This window comes from Acinonyx jubatus, chromosome B3 (assembly GCF_027475565.1).
Source record: "Acinonyx jubatus isolate Ajub_Pintada_27869175 chromosome B3, VMU_Ajub_asm_v1.0, whole genome shotgun sequence".
Classification (NCBI taxonomy): domain Eukaryota; kingdom Metazoa; phylum Chordata; class Mammalia; order Carnivora; family Felidae; genus Acinonyx; species Acinonyx jubatus.
Window position 1 is genome coordinate 28,275,767 of NC_069386.1, and position 27,130 is coordinate 28,302,896.

The 27,130-nt window shown below is 36.5% G+C and overlaps 1 protein-coding gene and 1 long non-coding RNA gene across 9 annotated transcripts in view; one reads left to right on the forward strand and one right to left on the reverse strand.

Annotated features, from left to right (window-relative positions):
* The window catches only part of NRG4 (neuregulin 4), a 190,103-nt gene that overhangs the window by 80,141 nt on the left and 82,832 nt on the right, over positions 1 to 27,130 (reverse strand). For 6 of the 8 annotated variants that reach the window (XM_053223688.1, XM_027067841.2, XM_027067838.2 and 3 more), the window contains one exon: positions 25,345 to 25,438. In XM_053223688.1, the coding sequence (XP_053079663.1) occupies positions 25,345 to 25,438 (94 nt within the window). Of the gene's footprint in view, positions 1 to 25,344; positions 25,461 to 27,130 lie in introns of those variants that run through there. The other 2 variants (XR_008299032.1, XM_053223684.1) reach the window with 1 other exon arrangement.
* Positions 1 to 27,130, forward strand: part of LOC113601895 (uncharacterized) — an 89,473-nt gene that overhangs the window by 26,854 nt on the left and 35,489 nt on the right. The window lies entirely within an intron of this gene.

The following is a 27,130-nucleotide window of genomic DNA, read 5'->3' on the forward strand; positions in this document are numbered from 1 at the left end:
TCTGGATTAAGCCTTTTAGTCTCTCTGCCTAATCAATGTTTATTTTTTCTCTGTCCCCCTCCCCAGCTCCAGTCATTTCTCTTTGTATGTGCTCTTCCATCAGCACGCCTCCACCCTGTTCTTTACTTGTAGCTGGAGTTTTGGTTTTTTGATTGTTTTTAGTTTTTTGTCTTTTGTTTTTGTTTATTTGTTTGTTTTGCTTATGTGTTTGTATGTTTTTGTCTCCTGTTTGTCTGTTTGTTTTCCTTTACAGGACTACTCCAAGGAACAAATCAAAGCACACCTGGGGGAGGGTCCAAAAATCACTACTAGTAGGGAAATAAAACAAGCAAAGTCACAACAACAGAGAACAAGTAACACTCCAAAAAACACCTCCTGAAGGTCCAGGCCCTGGACAGTGTATGACCCTTCTTTAATATAGCAGTGCTTGCAGGTGCAGAGCACACATCAAGCTTTTAAAACACACAAGGGACAGAAAACTAGCCAAAATTATGAAACAGAAGAATTCTCATAAAAGAATTTCCAGGAGAAGTGACAGCTACAGAATTCATCAAAACTGATTTAAGCAATATAACTGAACAAGAATTTAGAATAATAGTCATAAAATTAATTTTGGGCTTGAAAAATGATAGAGGACAGCAAAGAATGTACTGCTACAGAGATCAAAGGACTAAAAAAAAAAGTCATGATGAATTTAAAAATGCCATAAGTGAGGTGCAAAATAAAATGGAGGCGGCCACAGTATGGATTGAAGAGGCAGAGGGGAGAATAGGTGAATTAGAAGATAAAATTATGGAAAAAAAGGAAGCTGAGAAAAAGAGATAAAAAAATCAAGGAGTACAAGGGGAGAATTAGAGAACTAAGTGATGCAATCAAATGGAACAATATCCATATCATAGAAATTCCAGAAGAAGAGAGAGAAAGGAGCTGAAAGTGTACTTGAACAAATCATAGCTGAGAACTTCCCTGTTCTGGAGAAGGAAACAGGCATTGAAATCCAACAGGCACAGAGAACTCCCTTCAGACGTAACTTGAATTGATCTTCTGCAGGACATATCATAGTGAAACTGGTAAAATACAAGGATAAAGAGAGAATTCTGAAAGCAGCTAAGGATACACAGGCCTTAACATACAAAAGTGGGCACATAAGGGTAGTAGCACACCTATCTACTGAAACTTGGCAGGCCAGAAAGGAATGGCAGGAAATCTTCAATGTGATGAACAGGAAAAACATGCAGCCAAGAATCCTTTATCCAACAAGCATGTCATTCAGAATAGAATGAGAGATAAAGGTTTTCCCAAACAAACAAAAACTGAAGGAATTCATCACCACTAAATGAGCCCTACAAGAGATCCTAAGGGGGACTCTGTGAGTGAAATGTTGTAAGGACCACAAAGAACCAGAGACAACACTACAAGCATGAAACCTACAGACAACACAATAACTCTAAACCCATATCTTTCAATAATAACACTGAATGTAAATGGACTAAATGCTCCAATCAAAAGACATAGGGTATCAGAATGGATAAAAAAAAAAAGACCCATCTATTTGCTGTCTACAGGAGACTCATTTTAGACCTGAGGACACCTTCAGATTGAAAGTGAAGGGATGGAGAACTGTCTATCATGCTACTGTAAGTCAAAAGAAAGCTGGAGTAGCCATACTTATATCAGACAAACTAGATGTTAAATTAAAGGCCATAACAAGAGATGAAGAAGGGATTATGTAATAAATACAGGGTCTATCCATCAGGAAGAGCTAACAATTATAAATGTCTATGCACTGAATTCAGGAGCCCCCAAATATATAAAACAATTAATCACAAACATAAGCAACCTTATTGATAAGAATGTGGTAACTGCAGGGGACTTTAATACTCCACTTACAACAATGGATAGATCATCTAGACAGAATCAGTAAAGAAACAATGGCCCTGAATGATACATTGGACCAGATGGACTTGACAGATATATTTAGAACTCTGAATCCCAAAGCAACAGAATATACTTTCTTCTCGAGTGCACACGGAACATTCTCCAAGACAGAAAACCTCCATAAGTATGGAGGATAAAGAACACCCTACTAAAGAATGAATGGGTAATTAGAGAAGAAATTTAAAGATATATGGAAGCAAATGAAAATGAAATTACAACAACCCAAACCCTTTGGGATGCAGCAAAGGCAGTCCTGAGAGGAAAATACATTGCAATCAGGCCTATCTCAAGAAACAAGAAAAATCCCAAATACAAAACCTAACAGCACACCTAAGGAACTAGAAGCAGAACAGCAAAGAAACCCTGAACCCAGCAGAAGAAGAGAAATAATAAAGATCAGAGCAGAAATAAACAATATAGAATCCAAAACACTAGTAGAACAGCTCAATGAAACCAAGAATTGGTTTTTTGAAAAAAGAAACAAAACCAATAAACTTCTAGCCAGGCTTCTCAAAAAGAAGACAGGACCCAAAGAGATAAAATCATGAACGAAAATGGAATTATTAAAACCAATCCCTCAGAAATACAAGCAATTATCAGGGAATACTATGAAAAAGTGTACGCCAACAAACTGGACAACCTGGAAGAAATGGACAAATTCCTAGACACCCACACACTACCAAAACTCAAACAGGAGGAAATAGAAAATTTGAAGAGACCCATAAGTAGTGAAGAAATTGAATCAGTTGTCAAAAATCTCCCAACAAATGAGAGTCCTGGACCAGATGGGTTCCCTGGGAATTCTACCAGACATTTAAAGCAGAGTTAATACCTATCCTTCTCAACTTATACCAAAAAATAGAATGGAAGGAAAACTTCCAGACTCATTGTATGAAGCCAGCATTACTTTGATTTCCAAACCAGACAGAGACCCAGCAAAAAATGAGAACTACAGGCCAATATCCCTGATGAATATGGATACAAAAATTCTCAACAAGATACTAGCAAATCGAATTTAACAGCATAAAAAAAGAATTATTCACCATGATCAAGTAGGATTCATTCCTGGGTTGCAGGGCTGGTTCAATATTTGCAAATCAATCAACGTGATACATCACATTAATAAAAGGAATGATAAGAATCATATGATCCTGTCAATCGATGCAGAAAAGGCATTTGACAAAATTCAGCACCCTTTCTTAATAAAAACCCTCAAGAAAGCCGGGATAGAAGGAACATACTTAAAGATCATAAAAGCCATTTATGAAAAGCCCACAGCTAACATCATTCTCAATGAGGAAAAACTGAGAGCTTTTTCCCTGAGATCAGGAACACGACAGGGATGTCCACTCTCACCGCTGTTGCTTAACATAGTGTTGGAAGTGCTAGCATCAGCAATCAGACAACAAAAGGAAATCAAAGGCATCAAAATTGGCAAAGATGAAGTCAAGCTTTCACTTTTTGCAGAAGCCATGCTTTTATATATGGAAAATCCGACAGACTCCACCAAAAGTCTGATAGAACAGATACATGAATTCAGCAAAGTTGCAGGATACAAAATCAATGTACAGAAATCAGCTGCATTCTTATACACTAATAATGAAGCAACAGAAAGACAAATAAAGAAACGATCCCATTCACAATTGCACCAAGAATCATAAAATACCTAGGAATAAACCTAACCAAAGATGTACAAGATCTGCATGCTGAAAACTATAGAAACCTGATTAAGGAAATTGAAGAAGATATAAAGAAATGGAAAAACATTCTGTGCTCACAGGTTGGAAGAATAAATATTGTTAAAATGTCAATACTACCCAAAGCTATCTACACATTCAATGCAATCCCAATCAAAATTGCACCAGCATTCTTCTCAAAGCTAGAACAAGCAATCCTAAAATTTGTATAGAACCACAAAAGGCCCTGAATAGCCAAGGTAATTTTGAAGAAGAAGACCAAAGCAGGAGGCATCACAATCCCAGACTTTAGCCTCTACTACAAAGCTGTCATCATCAAGACAGCATGGTATTGGCACAAAAACAGACACATAGACCAATGGAATAGAATAGAAACCCCAGAACTAGACCACAAACGTATGGCCAACTAATCTTTGACAAAGCAGGAAAGAATATCCTATGGAAAAAAGACAGTCTCTTTAACAAATGGTGCTGGGAGAACTTGACAGCAACATGCAGAAGAATGAAACTACACCACTTTCTTACACCATACACAAAAATAAACTCAAAATGGATGAAGGACCTGAATGTGAGACAGGAAACCATCAAAACCCTAGAGGAGAAAGCAGGAAAAGACCTCTCTGACCTCAGCCACAGCAATTTCTTACTTGACACCCCAAAGGCAAGGGAATTAAAAGCAAAAATGAACTATTGGGATCTCATGAAGATAAAAAGCTTCTGCACAGCAAAGGAAACAATCAACAAAACTAAAAGGCAACCAATGGAATGGGAAAAGATATTTGCAAATGACATATCGGACAAAGGGCTAGTATCCAAAATCTATAAAGAGCTCACCAAACTCCACACCGAAAAAACAAATAATCCAGTGAAGAAATGGGCGGAAAACATGAATAGACACTTCTCTAAAGAAGACATCCAGATGGCCAACAAGCACATGAAAAGATGTTCAACATCACTCCTCATCAGGGAAATACAAATCAAAACCAGTCAGATATCACCTCACGCCAGTCAGAGTGGCCAAAATGAACAAATCAGGAGACTATGGATGCTGGAGAGGATGTGGAGAAACGGGAACCCTCTTGCACTGTTGGTGGGAATACAAACTGGTGCAGCCACTCTGGAAAACAGTGTGGAGGTTCCTGAAAAAATTAAAAATAGACTTACCCTATGACCCAGCAGTAGCACTGCTAGGAATTTACCCAAGGGATACAGGAGTACTGACGCATAGGGGCACTTGTACCCCAATGTTTATAGCAGCACTCTCAACAATAGCCAAGTTGTGGAAAGAGCCTAAATGTCCATCAACTGATGAATGGATAAAGAAATTGTGGTTTATATACACAATGGAATACTACTTGGCAATGAGAAAGAATGAAATATGGCCCTTTGTAGCAATGAGGATGGAACTGGAGAGTGTGATGCTAAGTGAAATAAACCATACAGAGAAAGACAGATACCATATGTTTTCACTCATATGTGGATCCTGAGAAATTTAACAGAAACCCATGGGGGAGGGGAAGGAAAAAAACAAGAGGTTAGAATGGGAGAGAGCCAAAGCATAAGAGACTCTTAAAAACTGAGAACAAACTGAGGGTTGATGGGGGGTGGGGGAAAGGGTAGGTGATGGGCATTGAAGAGGGCATCTTTTGGGATGAGCACTGGGTGTTGTATGGAAACCAATTTGACAATAAATTTCATATATTAAAAAAAATTGGCAAAGATGAAGTCAAACTTTCACTTTTCGCAGATGACATGATACTCTACATGGAAAACCCAACAGATCCCACCAAAAGTTTCCTAGAACCGATACATGAATTCAGCAAAGTTGCAGGATACAAAATCAGTGTACAGAAATCGGATGCATTTTTATACACCAATAATGAAGCAACAGAAAGAGAAATAAACTGATCCCATTCACAATTGCACCAAGAACCATAAAATACCTAGGAATAAACCTAACCAAAAATGTAAAAGATCTGTATGCTGAAAACTATAGCAAGCTTATGAAGGAAATTGAGGAAGACACAAAAAAATGGAAAAACATTGTGCTTATGGATTGGAAGAAAAAATATTGTTAAAATGTCAATACTACGCAAAGCTATCTACACATTCAATGCAATCCCAATCAAAATTGTACCAGCTTTCCTCTCGAAGTTCGAACAAACAATCCTAAAATTTGTATGGAACCACAAAAGACCCCAAATAGCCAAAGTAATATTGAGGAAGAAAACCAAAGCAGGAGGTATCACAATCCCAGACTTTAGCCTCTACTACAAAGCTATAATCATCAAGACAGCCTGGTATTGACACAAAAACAGACACATAGGCCAATGTAATAGAATAGAGACCTCAGAATTGGACCCACAAATATATGGCCAACTAATCTTTGACAAAGCAAGAAAGAGTATCCAGTGGAAAAAATACAGTCTCGGGGCGCCTGGGTGGCGCAGTCGGTTAAGCGTCCGACTTCAGCTAGGTCACGATCTCGCGGTCCGTGAGTTCGAGCCCCGCGTCAGGCTCTGGGCTGATGGCTCAGAGCCTGGAGCCTGTTTCCGATTCTGTGTCTCCCTCTCTCTCTGCCCCTCCCCCGTTCATGCTCTGTCTCTCTCTGTCCCCCAAAAAATAAATAAACGTTGAAAAAAAATTTTAAAAAGAAAAAATACAGTCTCTTTAACAAATGGTGCTGGGAGAACTGGACAGCAACATGCCGAAGAATGAAACTAGACCACTTTCTTAACACCATACACAAAAATAAACTCAAAATGGATGAAGGATCTGAATGTGAGACAGGAAACCATCAAAACCCTAGAGGAGAAAGCAGGAAAAAATCTCTGTGACCTCAGCTGCAGCAATTTCCTACTTGACACATCTCCAAAGGCAAGGGAATTAAAAGCAAAAATGAACTATTGGGATCTCATGAAGTTAAAAAGCTTTTGCACAGCAAAGGAAACAATCAACAAAACTAAAAGGCAACCAACGGAATGGGAAAAGATATTTTAAATGACATATCGGATAATGGGCTAGTATCCAAAATCTATAAAGAACTCAGCAAACTCCACACCCAAAAAACAAATAATCCAGTGAAGAAATGGGCAGAAGACATGAATAGACACTTTTCTGAAGAAGACATCCAGATGGCCAACAGGCACGTGAATAGATGCTCAACGTCGCTCCTCATCAGGGAAATACAAATCAAAACCACACTGAGATACCACTTCACGCCAGTCAGAGTGGCTAAAATGAACAACTCAGGAAACTACAGATGCTGGAGAGGATGTGGAGAAACAGGAACGCTCTTGCACTGTTGGTGGGAATGCAGACTGGTGCAGCCACTCTGGAAAACAGTGTGGAGGTTCCTGAAAAAAATAAAAATAGACCTACCCTATGACCCAGCAGTAGCACTGCTAGGAATTTACCCAAGAGATACAGGAGTGCTGATGCATAGGTGCACGTGTACCCCAATGTTTATAGCAGCGCTTTCAACAATAGCCAAAGTATGGAAAGGGCCTAAATGTCCATCAATCGATGAATGGATAAAGAAGATGTGGTTTATAAATACAATGGAATACTACTTGGCAATGAGAAAGAATGAAATCTGGCCATTTGCAGCAACGTGGATGGAACTGGAGGGTATTATGCTAAGTGAAATAAGTCAGGCAGAGAAAGACAGATACCATATGCTTTCACTCATATGTGGATCCTGAGAAACTTCACAGAAGACCATGGGGGAGGGGAAAGGGAAGAAAAAAGTTACAGAGTGGGAGGGAGGCAAATTCTAAGAGACTCTTAAATACTGAGAACAAAGTGAGGGTTGATGGGGGTGGGGGGTGAGGAGAAAGTGGGTGATGGGCATTGAGGAGGGCACCTGTTGGGATGAGCACTGGGTGTTGTATGGAGACCAATTTGACAAATTATATTTACTAAAAATAAATAAATAAATAATAAAATAAAATAAAAACTCAATTATATGCTGTCAATTAAGAAACCTATTCAGGGCACCTGGGTGGCTCAGTCAGTTGGGCAGCCGACTTTGGCTCAGGTCATGATCTCACATTCCGTGAGTCCGTGAGTTAGAGTCCCATGTTGGGCTCTGTGCTGACAGCTCAGAGACTGAATGAAGTCTGCTTCAAGTTCTGTGTATCCCTTTCTCTCTCTCACCTCTGTCAATCACATTTTGTCTCTCTGTCTCAAAATTAAATTAAAAAAACAATCTTAAAGAGAAACCTATTCAAAATATAAAGACATAAATAGGTTTAAACTAAAAGGATGGAAAATGATTTACCATGCTAAAACTAATGGGAAGAAAGCTGGAATACCTATATTAATGTCAGACAAAGTAGCTTTCAGAGCAAATAACATTATTAGGGAAAGAGAGAGTCATTTCATAAGGATCAAGGGGCCAATTCATCAAGAGAACATAACAATCCTAAGTTGTTTTTGCACCTAATAGCAAAGCTTCAAGATACCTGAAATATAAACCACAAGGAGAAATGACAAATAGTCAAATCTACAACTATAGTTTTAAATATCAATAGAATAGACAGAAAATCCATAGGAATACAGGAGATCTGAACCACACTATTAACCAAGTTGATATAATTGGACATTCCACTCATTAAAATCAGACTATATGTATTTTTCAAGTACTTTTTTAAGTACTTTTCAGAATATATGTATTTCAGAATACATGGAACATTTACCAAGCTAGACCAAATCTCAATAAATTTAAAGGAATTCAAATCCTACAAAGTATATAATGTGAATACAATAGCATTAAATTAAAGAATAAAAAGTATTTGAAAAATTCCAAAATCTTTTGAAACTAAACAACACGTTTGAATAATCTAGGAGTCAAAGAAGAAATCACAAGGGAAATTAGAAAGTAATTGGAACTTAATGGAAATGTAAACACAACATGTCTAAAATAATGGGATGTAACTAAAACAGTGCTTTTAGAAAATTTATAGCACTAGATTTTTTTTTTTTAGGAAAGAAAAAGTTCTCAAATCAATGACCTATGTTTTTACCTTAAGAGAACTGAGGGGTGCCTGGGTGTCTCAGTTACTTGAGAGTCCAATCCTTGATTTCGGTTCAGGTCATGATCCCAAGGTCATGGGATTGAGTCCTGCATTGGGGGCTGAGCATAGAGTCTGCTTAAGATTCTCTCTCTCTCTCTCTCTCTCTCTCTCTCTCTCTCTCTCTCCCTCTCTCTCTCTCTCTCCTTCTCTCTCCTTCCCTGTGCCCCTCTCCCCAACTTATGAGCTCTTTCTCTCTCTCAAATAAAAAAATTAAAAATTAAAAAAATACAAAAATAAACTTGAATAAAAGGGTAAATTAAACCCAAATTAAACTGAAGAAAGGAAATATAGAAAAACAAAAAACCTAAAAAAGAAAAATCAATGAAATCAAAAGATGGCTCTTGGAGAACATCAATAAAATGTATAAACCCAAACTGATGATAAAAAACAGAAGACCTAAATTACCAATTACAGATATGAGAGGGGACATCACTATAGATCCCACAGACATTAAAAGAAAATGTGAGGCACCTGGGTGGCTCAGGCAGTTAAGCATCTGACTGGATTTCAGTTTGGGTCATGACCTCATTGTCGTGGGATGGAGCCTGGTGGTTGGGCTCTGCACTGGGCACGGAACCTATTTGGGATTCTCTTTCTCCCTCTCCCTCTGCCCCTCCCCTCTCTAAAACAACTGAATAAATAAAATAAAATAAAATAAAATAAAATAAAATAAAATAAAATAATGTAAAAACATTTTTAAAAAGAATGTGCCAGTTGCCAATTTATTGCCTCTCAGCTCCAAACCCACTCTTTGTAATAGTAGAGCTGTACCCTATAAACATTAATACTTTGCAAGCTGGCACAATGTTAGTAAGCCTATATTTGTCACCTTGAATTTGCTGAAAATCTTATTCAAAATTTATTTGTTTAAGCCGAAAAAGGAAGGGATTTAGTTTCCCTGGATCTGGTGCATTTGGCTACTAAGGTGTGGCAGCCAGCGAGTGACTTATGGGAGACTGAGCGGCACACAACCTTCAGTGAGTCACAATGGCATCACAGCAAGCAGCTCCCAGCATGTTTTTCTGGCAATCCAGGGAGTGGTTTCCCCTTGTTGGCTCTAGCCTTAAGGTACCTCAGCAAGCTGCTTTCCCATGAAAACAGCCTCACCCTCTTCAACAAGGTCTAAATCTCAACTTGGATGAAGTGTCCTCTAAGTTTGTTTCTTCTATAGATATCTTCTTAGGCTAGAGGTAGTGACTGCTCTCTTTGTGTGTTATTCCTGTATTCTTTGGGTTTCATTATACTCTTCTTAGTAGTTAATCCCCTTTTTACAAATTTAATGATTTTTATATTAAATATTCCCTGTTAAAATTACTGTTTTGGTTCCTATCTTCTGACTGGACCTCACTAAAAACAGAATTGGCACTGGGTGTGATGCCAAGAAACACAATCTCAAAGATAAGATTTTGAGACTGATTTGCTTATGCCCTTAGGCATAAGCGCATGAATGAATGAACTTAACAACAAGAAATGGGATGCTATTGATTCATAGTATGCAGTGGCATCACAATTAATTGTGATAAAGTGCCAACTGAAGTAAGCACCTTAGGAGCTCTTGACTGTTATGGTAGTAATATGATCATAAGGACTAGGAATGGGGTAAACTGACTTGATGCACTAGGCACTTACAGAAAGAAAACAACAAGCTCAAATCCTATCTGAGAACTAGAAAGCTCCCATAGCAGCCCTAAATTAATCTATTTCTTGTAGCCACAGAGCTGATTTTGCTGAAAACCTAATGAAAAATATACTATTCAGGCTGTTGAGTTACAATACTAGTTGGATTCATAGTCTTGCCAAGCTTCTTATGTGAATATCAGGGCATAGATGAATAAAGAATGAGCCCCTAAAACTTGAAATGGGGGCTTCTGGTAGGCCAGATGAAAACGACAATCTCAAATCCCCAGTCACTCTGAGACTGCCTTACCAGTGGAAGTAGTTGGCCTTCCTATATCTAAAAAAACCCCTAGCTTTCCTTTGCTTAAAGAAATCTATGATAACCTCACCTAGGGCAAATGTCTGGCAAGGGGACACTTTCCTCAACCCCACCAAAATCTCCCCTAATTTCCACTAGACCAAAAACTAGGATCAGCATACTCCAGGAAATAATGTATACTCTGTAACCTAAGAGGAGACATCTTACACACCAAAATGATTACAAGATTTTGTGTGTGCGTGTGCACACGCACACCCATCTATCCTGAGGAATATGTGCAGGAGTTGATTCAAAGAATGTTGGACCAAACAGGGATAAGTTTATTGATATATGTGCACTTACTAGAGATTACGGGATTTAATGTATTAGAGCCACTTCCCACTGTATGAGCTAAAAGCTTACTCGGTTAGTTGTCTGAAACTTGGATTCAATGGCCTACATTTAATAAAAATGAAATGATGTAGCTTCCATGACATGCTGTAAACAAGGGAACATGAAAGTTTAGGGTTAGAAATGCTGGAGTGGATTTATCATGTGTAATCTGCATGTCCACCTTATAACTATATTTCCCAAGAGGGCCTAGAAGGCACTCTTATCACTAAAGTGTTGGTAAACACATTAGTGAGGGCAGCACCTGTATGCTTGAAAAGCTCTGTTGCTGCTCTCCTGTATAGACCACATAGATCATAGCTGATGCCAAAATGGAAGGTGAGATGACCATGTAGTCTGAACTTCCCATCATGAACTGGGTGTTCGATCGTGCACAACATCAATTCATTGTCAAATGGAAATAGTATATAAGAGACCAAGTACAGGCAAATCCAGAAATAAGTTACAAGAGCAAGTAGTTCAGACCCTGACCTATGTTGCATTATTCTTCTCAATCTATGTTTACAGCCTTCTGAGAAGTACCTTATGACTAGCTAAGGAAGAAAATATTCAAATCTGGTTTATAAATAGGCCTGAACAATATGTCCACCTGAAAGTGGACAGCTACAGCATTACACTCCTATTCCGGGGTGACTCATATACAATGATGAAGGAAAATCCTCCCAGTGCACAGAACCTTGATCAGTATATTGCCTGTCCACTTTCTCTGGAGAGATGGTGAGAAGCATGGATCCATAGTTGCTCAAAAGATCTACACAGATGCATGAGCAGTTACTAAAACCTAGGCTGGATTATCAAAGAAGGAAATACCAAGGCTGGAAGATAGGTAACAAGGACAAGTAGATGGATAGATTTTTCAGAGTGGGCACACTGAAGATATTTGTGTCCCATGTGATTGCCTACCAAATGGCCTTCACTGCAGAGGGGCTTCTTAATAATCAGATGATGTGCTCTTTAATCAAAATGACACACTCTATCATTTACCCTCGTTCCCTAGCTGCGCTAGTGCTTGCTCAATGGGTCCAGTAACAAAGTGGCCATGGTGGCAGAGTGGAGGATGTGAATAGGCTCTACAATAGGAACTTGCCCTTACCAAAACTAATTTAGCTATTGCTACTATTGTGCCAACTGTGCCAATGCAGAGACCAACAATGAATACCTGATACAGAAGTATTTCCTGGGGGAATAGCCAGCCTCTTGGTGGTAAGTTGATTACACCATACCTTTTCCATCATAGATGAGGGCAAAGATTTGTTCTCACTGGAAAAGACACATATTCTGGATATGGACTTGCCTTACTTTTTCACAATGCTCTGCCAGTACCACCATCCATGGACTCACAGAATGTCTTATCCATCATCCATCATGGTATTACATATAACATTGCTTCTGATTATGGAACTTCATTTCACAACCAAGGAAGTACAGATCTGAGCTCATATCCATGCAATTAACTGGTTTTATACCATATGCCATCAATCAGAACCATCTGGCCAATTAGAAGTGAAATGGTACCATTGGGAGAAAAAATTCTAAAAGGATGTAGTATATGCTTTGAATCGGAAATCATTACATGGTGCTGTCTCCCACACAGTCAGATTACATGGGCCTGGGAATCAAGAGGTGGAATTGATAATGGCTTCACTCACTATTACAGCTAATAACCTACTTGGTGAATTTTTTCACCATCTCAACAAATTTTGAGCTTCATGCCTATGGAGTTCAGAGATTCTAGTTCCCCGAGTCAGTTGATGCTCTTCAAGCTACTGAACCAAAAATGAAGAGGGGGTTAGTCCACTGAATGATTGATCCCAATTACCGAGAGAAAGTTGGGTTGTTGATATATGTTGTGGGAAAGGAAGACTATACCTGGAATCCAGGGAATTCTCTGGGGTGTCTCTCTCAGGACTCTCAGCACATCTATTCTCAATAATACAGGTTAACAGCAAATCACAGCAATGTAAAAAGGCAAAAGTGTTGAGAACTCAGATCCTTCAGGAAAGATGGCTTGGGTCACCCAGCAAAAAACCTACTGAAGTTATGACTGAAGCCATGGGAAATATGGGCTGGGTACTGGAAGAAGGAACCATAGATATCACCTATGGTTTTGTGACAAAATAATTACAAAAAGGACCATAACATATATTATTTTCTGCTTATTATGTATATGTTTGGATATATTAATCATTTTCTTCTTATTATCCATCTTGCCATTACTGGAGGTTAATCTTAGCAATTAGTCTTTATATAACAGTATATTCAGGCACACTATGATTAAATTTGAGGACTAATATTGCCAACTCTGAAAACAATTATTGCTGAGTCTGGATGTCTCTTCCTTAGGAAAACTGTGAGAATTTTTTGGTGTGCAAAAGTTCAAATGTGTGTAGAAAGGGCATACAGAAGCTAAGTAGCCAAAGGGAAGATATGCCAGTTATCAATTTATTGTCTCTCACCTCTAAATCAATGCTTCTCTGTTCTGTATTTATGAAATGGGGGCTTGAATCTATAACATTTCTCCTTTGCACAATGTTAGGCCTTATCAGTGAAGAGCACTGGAAGGACACTGTAAGAAGGGGCTTTTCTTCTTGCTCCTTTGGTGTGATGACCAGTTGGAGGCCTCCCTGTGGTAGACACAGTGACACACACTCTGTGGAAAGTTTCAAAAATACCCAGCAGGTCTTGTTCACACACTAGCAAGCAACCTCCCCATGAGACACATCAGTAGTCCAGTTGGTGACTTTCTGCTTAACAGCCCTGGTCCCAAGAATTTCTCCACCATCCAGTGAGCCACAGCTATACCCTCTCTATGAAGATCTGAATCTCCGCACTGGTGGAGTGTCCTCTAAGTTTCTTCCTTCCTGGTGCTCTCCTTTAGCTTAGAGGTAGTGGCAACTCTCAGCATCTCCTATTCCTGTATTCTTTGGAGTTCTCTCTACCCCTCTTAATAGTTAATCCCTTTTTATCAAATTAGAGTTTTAGGGGGTTTTCTTGTTGTTGTTGTTGTTGTTTTAATGCTTATTTATTTTTGAGAGAGAGAAAGAGACAGCATGTGCAGGTGGGAGAGGGGGAGACAGAAGATTCAAAGCGGGTTCCATGCTGACAGCAGAGAGCCTGATGCAGGGCTTGATCTCACGAACCATGAGATCAAAACATAAGCCAAAGTCAAACACTTCACCAACTGAGCCACCCGGGTGCCCTATCAAATTAAGATTTTTATATTAAATTAGGAAATATTAAGAATGGTTTTATACCAATAAATTTAATTACTTAGATGAAATGGAATTATTCCTTGAAAGGCACAAACTACCAAAGATTATTCAAGAAAAAATAGATAACTTGAATAACCCTGAATATACTAAAGGCATTGAATTTATATTTAAAAATCTTCCCACAAATAAAACTCCAGACACAATGGCTTCATTTGTGACCTCAACCAAATATTTAAGAAAGAATTATTACAAACCCTTCACAAACTCTTCCAGAAAAACGAAGAGGTGGGAACCCTTTCCAACTCGTTGTATGAAGCTAGCATTACCCTATAGAGAGTTTATCAAGCATAATTTCATTTAGATAAGATTCTGGGCACCACAAACCAATCATGACAAAAAATTGGTCACTGTTCACTTGAGAACACAGGAATGGTAGGAATGATGAATGACAAAGGGGCATTAGGAAACTTTTAGAGATGATGGGTATGTTCATTATCTTGATTGTGCATGTGGTTTCATGGCTGCATACTTTGAGTCAAAAGTCAAACTGTATGCTTTAAATATATGAATATAAAATATACCATAAACATACCATAATGAATTGTAAAAAAATTCATGTAGCTTAACACTTTAGTCAAATAAAAGAAAATCATATGACCATTTTGATAGGCACAAATAAAGCATTCGATAAAATATGAAACTCATTCATGATAATACTCTCAGCAAAGAAGATAAGGGAACTTACTAAATCTATTAAAAGATATCAATAAAAACCTATAAAATAAAATAAATCTAAATAAAATAAGCCTAAAATAAAATCTATTAAAGGATATCAATAAAAACCTACAGCTGATACCATATTTGATAATGAAATACTGAGCTCTCTTTTCTTAAAATCAGAAACAAGACAAGGATGAGCATTCCCACAACTTCTATTCAAAAGAAATACTATAGATTCCAGCCAATGCAATGCAGCAAAAAAACGAAAGGTAAAGATTGGATAGAAAGAAACAGAACTGACATTTTTGATAACAACAAGATTGTATAGTTTCTTTAGGACTACCTACGTACACAACTGTCATAACTAATAAATGAATTCAGCAAGATCATTACACATAAAGTCAGTATAAAAATAATTTTATTTCCATATACAAGCAGTTAGCATTAGGAAATTTAATCTTTTAAATGTCATTGAAAACATCATCCTAAAGATGTGGTGTATATACAATGGAATATTACTCAGCGATCAAAAAGAATAAAATCTTGTCATTTGCAACAACGCATGGATGGAACTAGAGTACTTGTTAACTAACTTGGATATAAATTTAAAAAAAGAAAATATCATCCAAAAATATTAAGATATCTATTTTTAAAAACTAGCGAAAGATATGTAAGACCACCACACTAAGACTACTAAATAGACACTAAAGAAACTTAAGAACACATAAATCAATTAAGGTACACAACATGCTCATAAATTCAAAGTCTTCACTTTATTAGTCAATACTCATACTTGAGCTAAAGATTCAATGCCAATCAAAATCCTTGCAGGATTTTCTGGAAGATGACAAAGTTAATCCCTGAATTTATCTTAGCCAAAATGGTAAACCAGAAAGCCTGGTACATGCAGCAGCTCTGAATTATCTCAATCACTAATTAGATTAGGCAATCTATGATCATTAGTGCCTCTAAACATCTGCCAGTTTGTATAAGTCCTCTCTAAAAGAATATAATACAATCAAGAGCCTTAAAATATTTCTACAGTTTTCATACACAATGTCTGACACAATAAAAAAAAATAACTACCTATAGGAGTACTCAAGAAAATCTGATAAAAACCAAATAAATGTTTTTCACAGAAATGGAAGAACTCATCCTAAAACTTATATGGTTGGGGTACCCGGGTGGCTCAGTCAGTTGAGCATCCAGCTCTTGATTTCTGCTCAGGTCATGATCTCATGGTTGGTGGGACTGAGCTTGGCATCAGACTCCATGCTCACGGCACAGAGCCTGCTTGGGATTCTCTCTCTCCCTCTCTCTGCCCCTCCCCCACTTGTGCTCACTCTGTCTCTCAAAAATAAGTAAATAAACTTAAAAAATATTTAGGGGCACCTAGGCGGCTCAGTCAGTTAAATGTCTGATTCTTGATTTTGGCTCAGGTCATAATCTCAGGGCTCATGAGATCAAGCCTTATGTTGGGCTCTGCACTGATAGTGCAAAGCCTGCTTGTGATTCTCTCTCTCTTTGTCCCTGCCCCATTTCCACTCTCTCTCAAAATATATGAATAAACTTTAAAAAAATTAAAAAATAAAAAATTTTTAAAAAGTTTAAAATTCATATGGAATTTCAAGAAATCTTGAACAGACAAAACAATTGTGAAGAATAAGCAAGTTGGAGGACTAACACTTCCCAAATTCAAAACTTACTACAAAGTGACAGTAATCAAAACAATGTGGTACTGGCATAGGACAAACATACAGACCAATGGAATAGAATAGAGGCCAAAAATAAATCCTCACATATATGGTCAATTCAACAAGGGTACAAAGAGCATTCAATGGGAAAAGAAAAAAATGATCTTTACAGCAAATGGTGTTGGGAAAGCTGACATGCCAAAGGATTTACCTTACACTATATACAAAAATTAACTCAAGCACATCACATCCCTAAACGTAAGAGTTAAAACTATAAGAGTTAAAACTATAAAACTTTTAGAAGAAAACACAGAGAAAAAGCTTCATGACAGAATTTGGCAATGATTTCTTTCACATGACAACAAAAGCACAGGCAACAAAAGAAAAAATAGACAAAGTGGACTTAAGATCTGTGCGTGAAATAACATTATGAACAGAGGTAAGAAGGCAAGCCACAGGATGGGAGAGATATATGTAAATGACCTATCTGATAATGAATTAATACCTGAAATGTATAGAGAAAACTCAACAGCAAAAAATAAAAAACAACCTGAATGAAGTACAGGCAAAGGACTTAAATAGATATTAGTCCAAAGAAGATATACAGATGGCCAATAACCACATGAAAAAACATTCAACATCACTAATCACTCGAGAAATGCCAATGAAAACCACAATGAGATACCACTTCACATCCATTAAGCTATTATCAAAAACCAAACAAACAAACCCAAAAAATAGTAAGTGTTCACAAGGATGTGGACATATTGGAACTCTCTGCATTTCTGGTGGGAATGTAGACTGGTGCAGCCACTGTAACAGTATGGCAGGGCCTCAAAAAGTTAAACATAGAATTACCATATGATCCAGCAATTCCACCTTAGATTATAAAAGTATTGAAAGCAGGTTGTTAAAGAGATATTTGTACATTCATGTTCATAGCAACATTACTCAGAATAGCCAAAAGGTGGAAACAGTTTAGATGTCCCTTGATGGATGAATGGATAAACAAAATATGGTACCTACATCCAATGGAATATCATTCAGCTTTTAAAAGGAGGGAAATTCAACAATATGCTAAAACATTATGATGAAGACATTATGCTAAGTAAAATAAGCCAAACACACAAGATGCCAATTGTATGATTCCACTTACAAAAGGTACCTAGAATATTCACATTCATAGAAACAGAAAGTAGAACAATGGTTACCAAAGGCAAAAGGAAGGGGAAATAGCTATTGCTTAATGGGTAATGATTTCAATTTGAAACGATAAACATGTTCTGAAGGAGATGGATAGTGGTGACAGTGGTACAATGTGAATGCACTTAATGTCACTTAACACTTAAAAATGATTAAAACGGTAAATTCATATTACATATATTTCATCACAATACTAGAAAAAATAAATAATTCAAAATACTATTAGAATTCATATAGACCTCTAAACTGAGTTATGGTGAATGCTAATCATACTTTCATATATATATTTATACTGGCATTTATATTGCCTCATTTAAAAAAAATGTTTGCTTAAGGTCATTTTCTCTTTTACTTGAAATTTATTAATAACCACATAAAAAGTTTTTAAAAAACCATAATCGCTACATAAAAGTTATTTACTGATATTGTAGGGTTAAGATAATATAGTACATTTTACAAGAAAATTTAAAATTTGAATTTTTTGTAATCACTGGTAGCAATATGTAGGTGTAATTTATTACTTCCTTCACTTATTAACTTATTATTTACTTTGCTAGGCACAATTCCTCATAATTTTGAGGAAGACTGTAAATAATTAAAATATTAATCAGTGAAGGGGCGCCTGGGTGGTTCAGTTGGTTAAGTGTCTGACTTTGGTTCAGGTCATGATCTCACGGTCTGTGGGTTTGAGCCCCGCATAGGGCTCTGTGCTGACAAGCTCAGAGCCTGGAACCTGCTTCAGATTCTGTGTCTCCCTCTCTCTCTACCTCTCCCCAGCTTGTGCTCTCTCTCTCTCTCTCTCTCTCTCTCTCTCTCTCTGTCTCTCTCAATAATGAATAAAAATTAAAAAAAAAAAACTTAAAGAGCCCCAGAATCATTCTGGTTAGGACAAAGATGGCTCACAGAAGAGCAATAAATTAGCTTACTTCAAAGACTAAGGAGTAAAGATGTTTCAGGAAGGAGACTAGCATATGCAGAGCATGGAGTCAGGCCTTATCATGTTTGGGAACCTGCATGTACTTTTCAGAATGTTTAGAATCAAGGTATGTCTGGAGAAGTTATAGAAGAGGATATCAAATAGACTATTATGATAAACAGCCTTGAGTGATAAGCTAAAACATTTGAAGATGTACTTCAGGACATAGGAATCCCTTGAAATAATTTGTGAATCAAAAAGACAAAGTCAGAGGTGCCTGGCTGGCTCAGTCAGAAGAGCGTGTGACTTTTGATCTCGGGGTCGTGAGTTCTAGCCCCACATTGGGTACAGAGATTACTACGTAAATAAATAATAGTTGGGTATAGAGATTACTATGTAAATAAATAATAGTTAAAAAAAAAAACCCAAATCTACCTTTTAGAACAATCACTACAAAAGCATTGTGAATAAGACTAGGATTAAAAAAAGAAAGCTACTGCAAAACTTCAGAAAGGAAATAATACTAAGGCAACAGCAAAGAGAATAGGGTAGTAAGGATAAATTCCATAGATAATCCAGACAGGACTTGGTGACTAATCAAATGTGCTCCAAAACACGTACACACATGCACACACACACACACACACATACACTCACACACACACACCCCTGAAACAAAAGTCTCAAAAATAATACTTCCACCCAGTATGCACTATTTACCCTCAAATTTTCTATTTTTTCTCTTCATTAAATAAATGATGCCCACAACTAAATTGATTTCAAGACATGTTAATGAAAATAAGCTAATACAATGTAGAATGGACAAATAAAATTCAATCACTCCAATAAAGACAGAAAAGAAGTCCAACTAACTATATATGTTTACAGACATACCTAATGGAAAATTGAAAGAAAAAAAAAGGAAACCATTCAAATGTTCAACAAATGAAAGCTGACATGGCTATATGAATGTCAGATGAAATAGATTCCAAAGCAAAAAGCATTACTAGAGATAAAGAAGGTCATTATATAATGATAAAAGGGATACCTCACCAGAAGACATAACCATCCTGAATTTATATGGACTTAATAATATTGTCTCAAAATATTTTATGCAAAAATTAACAGAAATTGTGAGATGCTGAAGATCCAAAATCACTGTGACAAATTTTGACATACCTCTTCAGGTATTGATAAATCAAGCAGATAAAAAATTAGTTGAGGGCATAACAGATTTCAACAGCACATTATAAATGCTTGATCTTATGTACATATATAAAACCTTTCACCCATCAATTAAAGAATCCACATTCTTCTCTACTACACGTAGGCCATTTAAAATACTATACATGAACTAGGCTTCAAAGCAGATCTCAACACCAACTGATACCAAGCAGTCCTCAATTTTAAAGTAGCTTAACATAAGAGACTCTTAAAAACTGAGAACAAACTGAGGGTTGATGGGGGGTGGGAGGGAGGGGAGGGTGGGTGATGGGTATTGAGGAGGGCACCTTTGGGATGAGCACTTTGGGTGTTGTATGGAAACCAATTTGACAATAAACTTCATATATTGAAAAAAAAAAATAAAGTAGCTTAAAAAAACCAAAGAGCTAAATAGTCAACTAAAGAAATTAGATAAGAAAAACTAGAGTATGCTGGTTTAAATAAAGTACAAAGAAGAAAAAAAAATAGAGACAAGAGGACAAAGACCAATGTATGATAAAACTAAATTAAATTTGTAAACTGTACTTGTTTATTGCCACTGCAGTATTTCTAATTATTTTGTTTATTTATTACCTACCCATTCACTTAAGAAAAATATAATGACTACTGATTCTGAGATGAAATTATTTCTATAAATTCAATATCTATAAGTCAACAATTACTTAAATTTTGTTACTATGACCAACACACTCTCCTAGGTGGTGGGGTGGAGTGGGGAATATTTATAGTCCAAAAAAGGAGATGAGTATACAAAGACAAAATATAAAGTAATAAATTTCACATATTTCTCTGTTCAAAGGAGGAAGAGGTTAATTCTGATTTGTGATAGAGTTGAGAGAGGAAAAGGCCTTGAAATATAAGTAGGATTTCAATATGCATAGACAGGAAGAAAGGATGGGAGTACATTTAACATAAATAGTAAATGGTTCTAGTTAGAACACAGACCAAGGAAGAAGAGAAAGCCGTAGAAGTGTTTGGGTGGCAAACTGCAGAAGTAGTAATTAGAATTAGGCCGCAAGGAAATTGGTTAGTGGGGCACCTGGGTGGCTCAGTGGTGGTGAGCATCCAACTCTTGGTTTCCACTCAGGTCATGATCTTGTGGTTCATGGGACCAGCCCCACATTAGGCTTTGTGCTGGCAATATAGAGCCTACTTGGGATTCTCTCTCTCCCTCTCCCCTGCTCCCTCTCTCTTCAAAATAAATAAATAAACTTAAACAAAGAGGAAAATTGGTTAGAAAATTATTTCTATAGACAATGAGGGGTTAAAAAGGTCTGAACTAGTATAGTGATAGTAAGAACAAAGAGGATTAGACAGATAAGAGACATACAACAAAGGTAGAATTACGGTTTGACAACTTGACAAGGGTCAATGATAGAGTCAAAGATTCTCAGTGATAAGACAGTTGGGATGTCATTAACAGAAATAGGGAACACAGGAAGTAGTAGGAGTCGAGATGGAAATGAGTTTATCATCCTCAGACCTATTTTACCTATAGTGCTATATGAGAAAGGATGGCCCTAAAATTATTGGAAAGCAGTTACCTTTAAAACTAACATATGATATAAAATGTCTCTGCCATCCAACTTTATTTAAACCTTAGCCATTATATTCCTTCCTTCTCTCTGTCTCCCTGACTTCACTTCCTTCCAGGGTGTTGAACAACTCCAGGGTACACCATCCATACGGCACAGGGGGTGCTAATCCCACAGAAATCTTCTGCTGTTGTGCAACATGATAACTTTGCTTCCTTCCCTATCCACCATAAAACCAGGGACACAGTTTCAACTATTGTTTAATTACTACTATTAAAGTTCAGATTAGGAAGAAATTAGATGTATTCTTCAACCCAGTGTGAGCAAAGTGGTCCATTCACTTCCATTGGTAACTTTTTGAAAATAAACTTAAAATACATTTGCCCAAAATACAAAAGCAGAGTGACAACCTAAGTGTTATAGACTGAATGTTTGTGTACCCTCAAAATTCATATGTTGACATCCTAACCTCGATGTGATGGTATTAAGTGGGGCCTTTGGGAAGTAATTAGAACATGAGGATAGAGCTGTCATAAAGGGGATTAATGCCCTTATAAAAGAGATTCCAGAGAGCTCTCTCTTCCTGCCATGTGTGGCATAATCTTCTTTATTTTTTTTAAGTTTATTTATTTTGAGAGAGAGAGAGAGAGTGAGTGGAGGAGGGGCAGAGAGAGAGGGAGAGAGAGAGCATCCCAAGCAGGCTCTGCACTGTCAGCACAGCCTGACATGGGGCTCAAACTCACGAACCATGAGATCATGGCCTGGGCTGAAATCAAGTTAACCAACTGAGCTACCCAGGTGCCCCTAATCTTCTGTATTTTTTGGTGTGCTTGTTTATTACAACTCTTTAAAAACCAAAAAATATTCTTAGTAAAAAGTCCATACAAAAGTAATCTGCTCCCTGCCCCCCAAATATCTGGCCTATAGTCTGTAATTTGCTGGCATCCTACTCTAGAAGATGCTCTTCTTTCTGTCATTGATGGCTGTGTGGTCTACAAAGCTGATCCCTTGCCAGGTCTTCCTGAAAATAAACCTGCTGGTCAAGAGATCTACCCAGATACATCTGCAAGCCAGGAAGCAGGCAGTCACCAAAACCCAATCATGCTGACACCCTGATCTCAGATTTCTGGCCTCCAGAATTGTGAGAAATTCCTATTGTTCATAAGCCACCCAGCCTATGTTTTTTTGCTATAGCAGCCTTAGTTAAGACTCTATGTTTCTTCCCATCCCAGTGAGTCTCCAAATTTCAGTACTCTTAATTCTTTCTCTCAACTTATTCAGTGCAGTATAAACACGGCTTTAGTACAGAGACAGCTTGATAGACCAAGTACTCTGACCACAATGCAATTAAATTAGATATAAATATTAAAGGATAACAAAAAAACCCCACCTAGGTTAAAGAAGAAATCATAACGGAAAAAATATTTAACTTAGAAATGAACAAATTATAAAATTTGTAAGATGCAGGTAAAATGTAGTTGGAAATTTTTAACATTAAATACAGTCTTTTAGAAAAGAAGACTAAAGATCAATGAGCTGAAGAACAAAGTTAAGGACTCACATGACCTGATTTCACTTATCATAAAGTTTCAGTTATCAAGATGGTTTGGTAATCATGAAAGATAGAAACATAGATCAATGGAGTATAATAGTCCCACCATATATGATCAATTGATTTTTGACAAAATGTAAAGGTAATTCAATGGAGAAAGGACAGCCTTTTTACCCAAGAAGCCATCACTACAATCAAGATACAAACTGTTAGTATCTTCAATGGAGTATTACTTAGCAATCAAAAAGAATGAAATCTTGCCATTTGCAACTACATGGATGGAACTAGAGGGTATTATGTCAGAGAAAGACAAATATCATATGACTTCACTCATATGAGGACTTTAAGATACAAAAAAGATGAACATAAGGGAAAGGGGAAGGGAAGCAAAAATAATATAAAAACAGGGAGGGGGACAAAACATAAGAGACTCTTAAATATGGAGAACAAACAGAGGGTTACTGGAGGGCTTGTGGGAGGGGGGATGGGCTTAATGGGTAAGGGGCATTAAGGAATCTACGCCCGAAATCATTGTTGCACTATATGGTAACTAACTTGGATGTAAATTAAAGAAAAAAAATGTTAGTATCTTTTAATTATTAAATGTATTTGTTTTGATGAGTATTTTAGTTTCATTTAATGAATGCTACATGTCCTATCCCATTAGAAAGAATTCAGAATGAATACACCATAAGATTAGGTGAAATTTGGGAGTTGTACTTTTCAAAGGCCATTTCTTTAATTTAATCCTAGTTGTATGACCTTTAGCAAGTCGCTTAATTTCTCATTTTCCCTTTATTTTTCTATTTCCTTACATCTTCTCTCCCCCTTTCCTCTAATGTTTTTGTGAAATGAAAACATGAAAAATATGGTCAGCAAATGTGGGATAACAGAAATGCTCTGGATCTTGTTATGGTGGTGACAGTTTCATGGGTATAAATATTTGTCAAAATTCATCAGTTGTGTACTTTTAAGCATGTAGTTTAGAGGAACCTTGGTGGCTTAGTCAGTTGAGCAGCCATCTTCAGCTCAGGTCATGATCTCAGGGTTTGTGAGTTCAAGCCCTGCATCAGGCTCTGTGCTGACAGCTCAGAGCCCAGAGCCTGATTCAGATTGTGTGTGTGTGTGTCTCTCTCTCTGCCCCTCTCTCATTTGCACTCTGTCTCTTTTTCTAAAAAATTAACAAACATTAAAAAATATTTTTAAAAAAGAATGTAGTTTATCATTCATAAATTACATTTTGGTAAATAAACTTTAAAAAGAAAAACATACCGGCACCTAGGGGGTACAAAGCAATTGTTGATTTGTTCCTCTATCCTCTTCCTTTTTCATTTTATTAACTTGAGAGGAAAAATACCTACTCACTATTTCCCATATGAAAACCTCTAAACACGGATTGAGATAATTATGAGATTATTTCTCTGCCTCCTCTCCTCCACACCAAATCCCAATATTTTTCATTTTTCATATGAATTTTACTTCAATAAGATCTTAAATCTAGATTCTATACCTCTCATCTCAGTTAATGAACAAAAACAGAGTAATTCATGCACATGCCACAAAATATCTTGAAGTCCTTAAGTGTCAGCTCCACTAAAGTCTATGGACATCATTGGTAGTATTATGTTGTTAATTCATGTATTAAAAGAGGTTTACTATGCCCCCCTTAAATCCCATTCAACCAAATTCAAAGGAAGCCAGCTAAACAAGTACTATTTTCAAGTCCTTTACTGACCTGGCTATATACTCCCAAAGTGAATCATATTATTTAAAACAATAGTGGCTTAGACTTTTTTTTTTTTAACACCATTAGAGAAACTTAAAGTTTCATTTTCTTTTTAACATATCAAATGTAAGTTTTGGTACCAACACAGTTATGTATTTATGTATTCTGAACTCAAACACCTCATGTTGGGCTTTCTTATATTAATGAATTCTCTACCTGTTTTATCAGTAATATTAAACATAGACTGTCTTCCCTAAATTGCTAAAATCATAGAGTTCACCAAAATGGATTATTAAAAAAAATCAGACTAATCTTGAAATCACTACAATTTCCAAAGTAAACACTTTGAGCAAGATTGTGATTTGCCACATTGTTTGTTTTTAAAGTATAATTTTGTTTTATATAGAGCATTCCTCACACTTTTTCATCTTACACTTTTTGATCAATATTTATCACTTCTAAAGAAGTTAGAAGCTGATAAAAAATAAAATTGCCTTCCCCCACCCCAGAACATTTTACTTACCTACAAAATGGGCTGGGAATAGTGGGTATCACATAACACATCCCTCCATTCAGGCAAAATGACCTGTGACTGGGACCACAGGGCTCTTCGTGATCTAAACATATACATAAATGAAACTAGAGAAAGGCAAATTAAGTTTTTCTAATAAAACAAGTAAAGGACTAAGTATCTTAGACTGAAGTGGCAATTCTAAAAATTAAATGAAGAATTGCTTCTCAAAATGAAGAACTTAATCTTATTCCTTATTTGATAAGCAGGAACTTCTGTCCCTTGGAGGGAAAAAAATAATATGTCCTAAGGATATGACCATTAATTATAACAGATTTATAGGTTATATTACAGACATAAGGAATCTCTATATTCATTAGATTTTTAAAAGGGGATTAGGATCTTAAAATAAATGGTGGCCTTTCTCATTTAATACTAAGACTCTGCAACAACTTTTGTTTAGAGTTTCTCTGTTCCAAAGGTATATTTAATTTCTTATCTTTCCTTTTGGTCTCAAATTCATTAAACTATGAAAACTGCTATTGGAAAATGATTTATGTAATTGAAATAAATTCTGATTTCCAAAATTATCTTTAAATATTTCATGTATGACAATTAAAAAAAACAAAACAAAAACCCAGGAATGCCTGGCTGGTTCAGTCAGTAGAGCACGAGATTCTTGATTTTGGGGTTGTGGGTTCAAGCTCCACGTTGGGTATACAGATTACTTAACAATAAAATCTTTAAAATAACAACAACAACAACAAAAAACCCAAAAAGTAATCTTACAAGGTTTTGATTTGCAAGAGGATTTTAGGTAACAGCTGATAACTGAAAAGACATCTACAGTTCTAAAGTAAAATTAAAAACCTAAGTCATTGCTTGATATACAGCCAAAACTTTTAGAATATTGAAAAAATAAACTTCCATTTCTTGCATGCTTTCCCTCCCCCCTTCTTTCTCCATCCTTACGTCCTTCTTTATCTTTGACCCTTCCTTTATCCTGCTTTATCTCTTTGCCTTCCTGGTCTCCCATGGTCCCTTTCCTTCCTTCCATCCTGCACCTCCTTCCCCACACCTATTTTTTTTTAACTTTTTTCTTTTATTCCAAAACCATTATATAGAAAAATTTAGAAATATCTCTAGAATTCGCTGAGTCATTATATCACTATTTATAATTAGAAGAACAAATTGCTGAACACTTTATCTTTCAGCCTTTAAGAGGGATAAAACTGCACATTACTGCTTCCTAACTGTCTAGAAAATGACCTAGAATCATCTTATGTGAAGAAAATGGCATTACTCAGATTTGGCATTAAAAAAATCAGCTAGCATTTACTTGCCACTGAATATCAACAGTTGTTAAGATATAATTGCTACTGAGCCAGATGTCTCTGCCACCAGAATTTAAAATTTTTAAATATTTCTTTTACTTCAGATTTAAGAAGAATTGGTTTCACCATGACATTATAACTATAAAAGTATAAAAATACAAAGAAGAAAACAGAATTACAAAAAAATTTAGGTGGGAAAAAAGAAAGTAAACCAATCAGAACTAATCCTTCTGGATTTTTTCCTTTTTACACAATGGTGTGCTTCTTTACAATGAAACAACTTTTAATAAGATAATGCTTACCATTTTTCAGGAATAATTTGGCTAACAAATAAAATCCCAATTAACATTACATCAGAATCACGGGAATCATCACATAGGGTTTTCTACTGGTATTTTACCTATAAAGAATGCTCATCTAACTTGAAGCATTATCTCTCAATCTATTTTGTTACTTTGATTTCA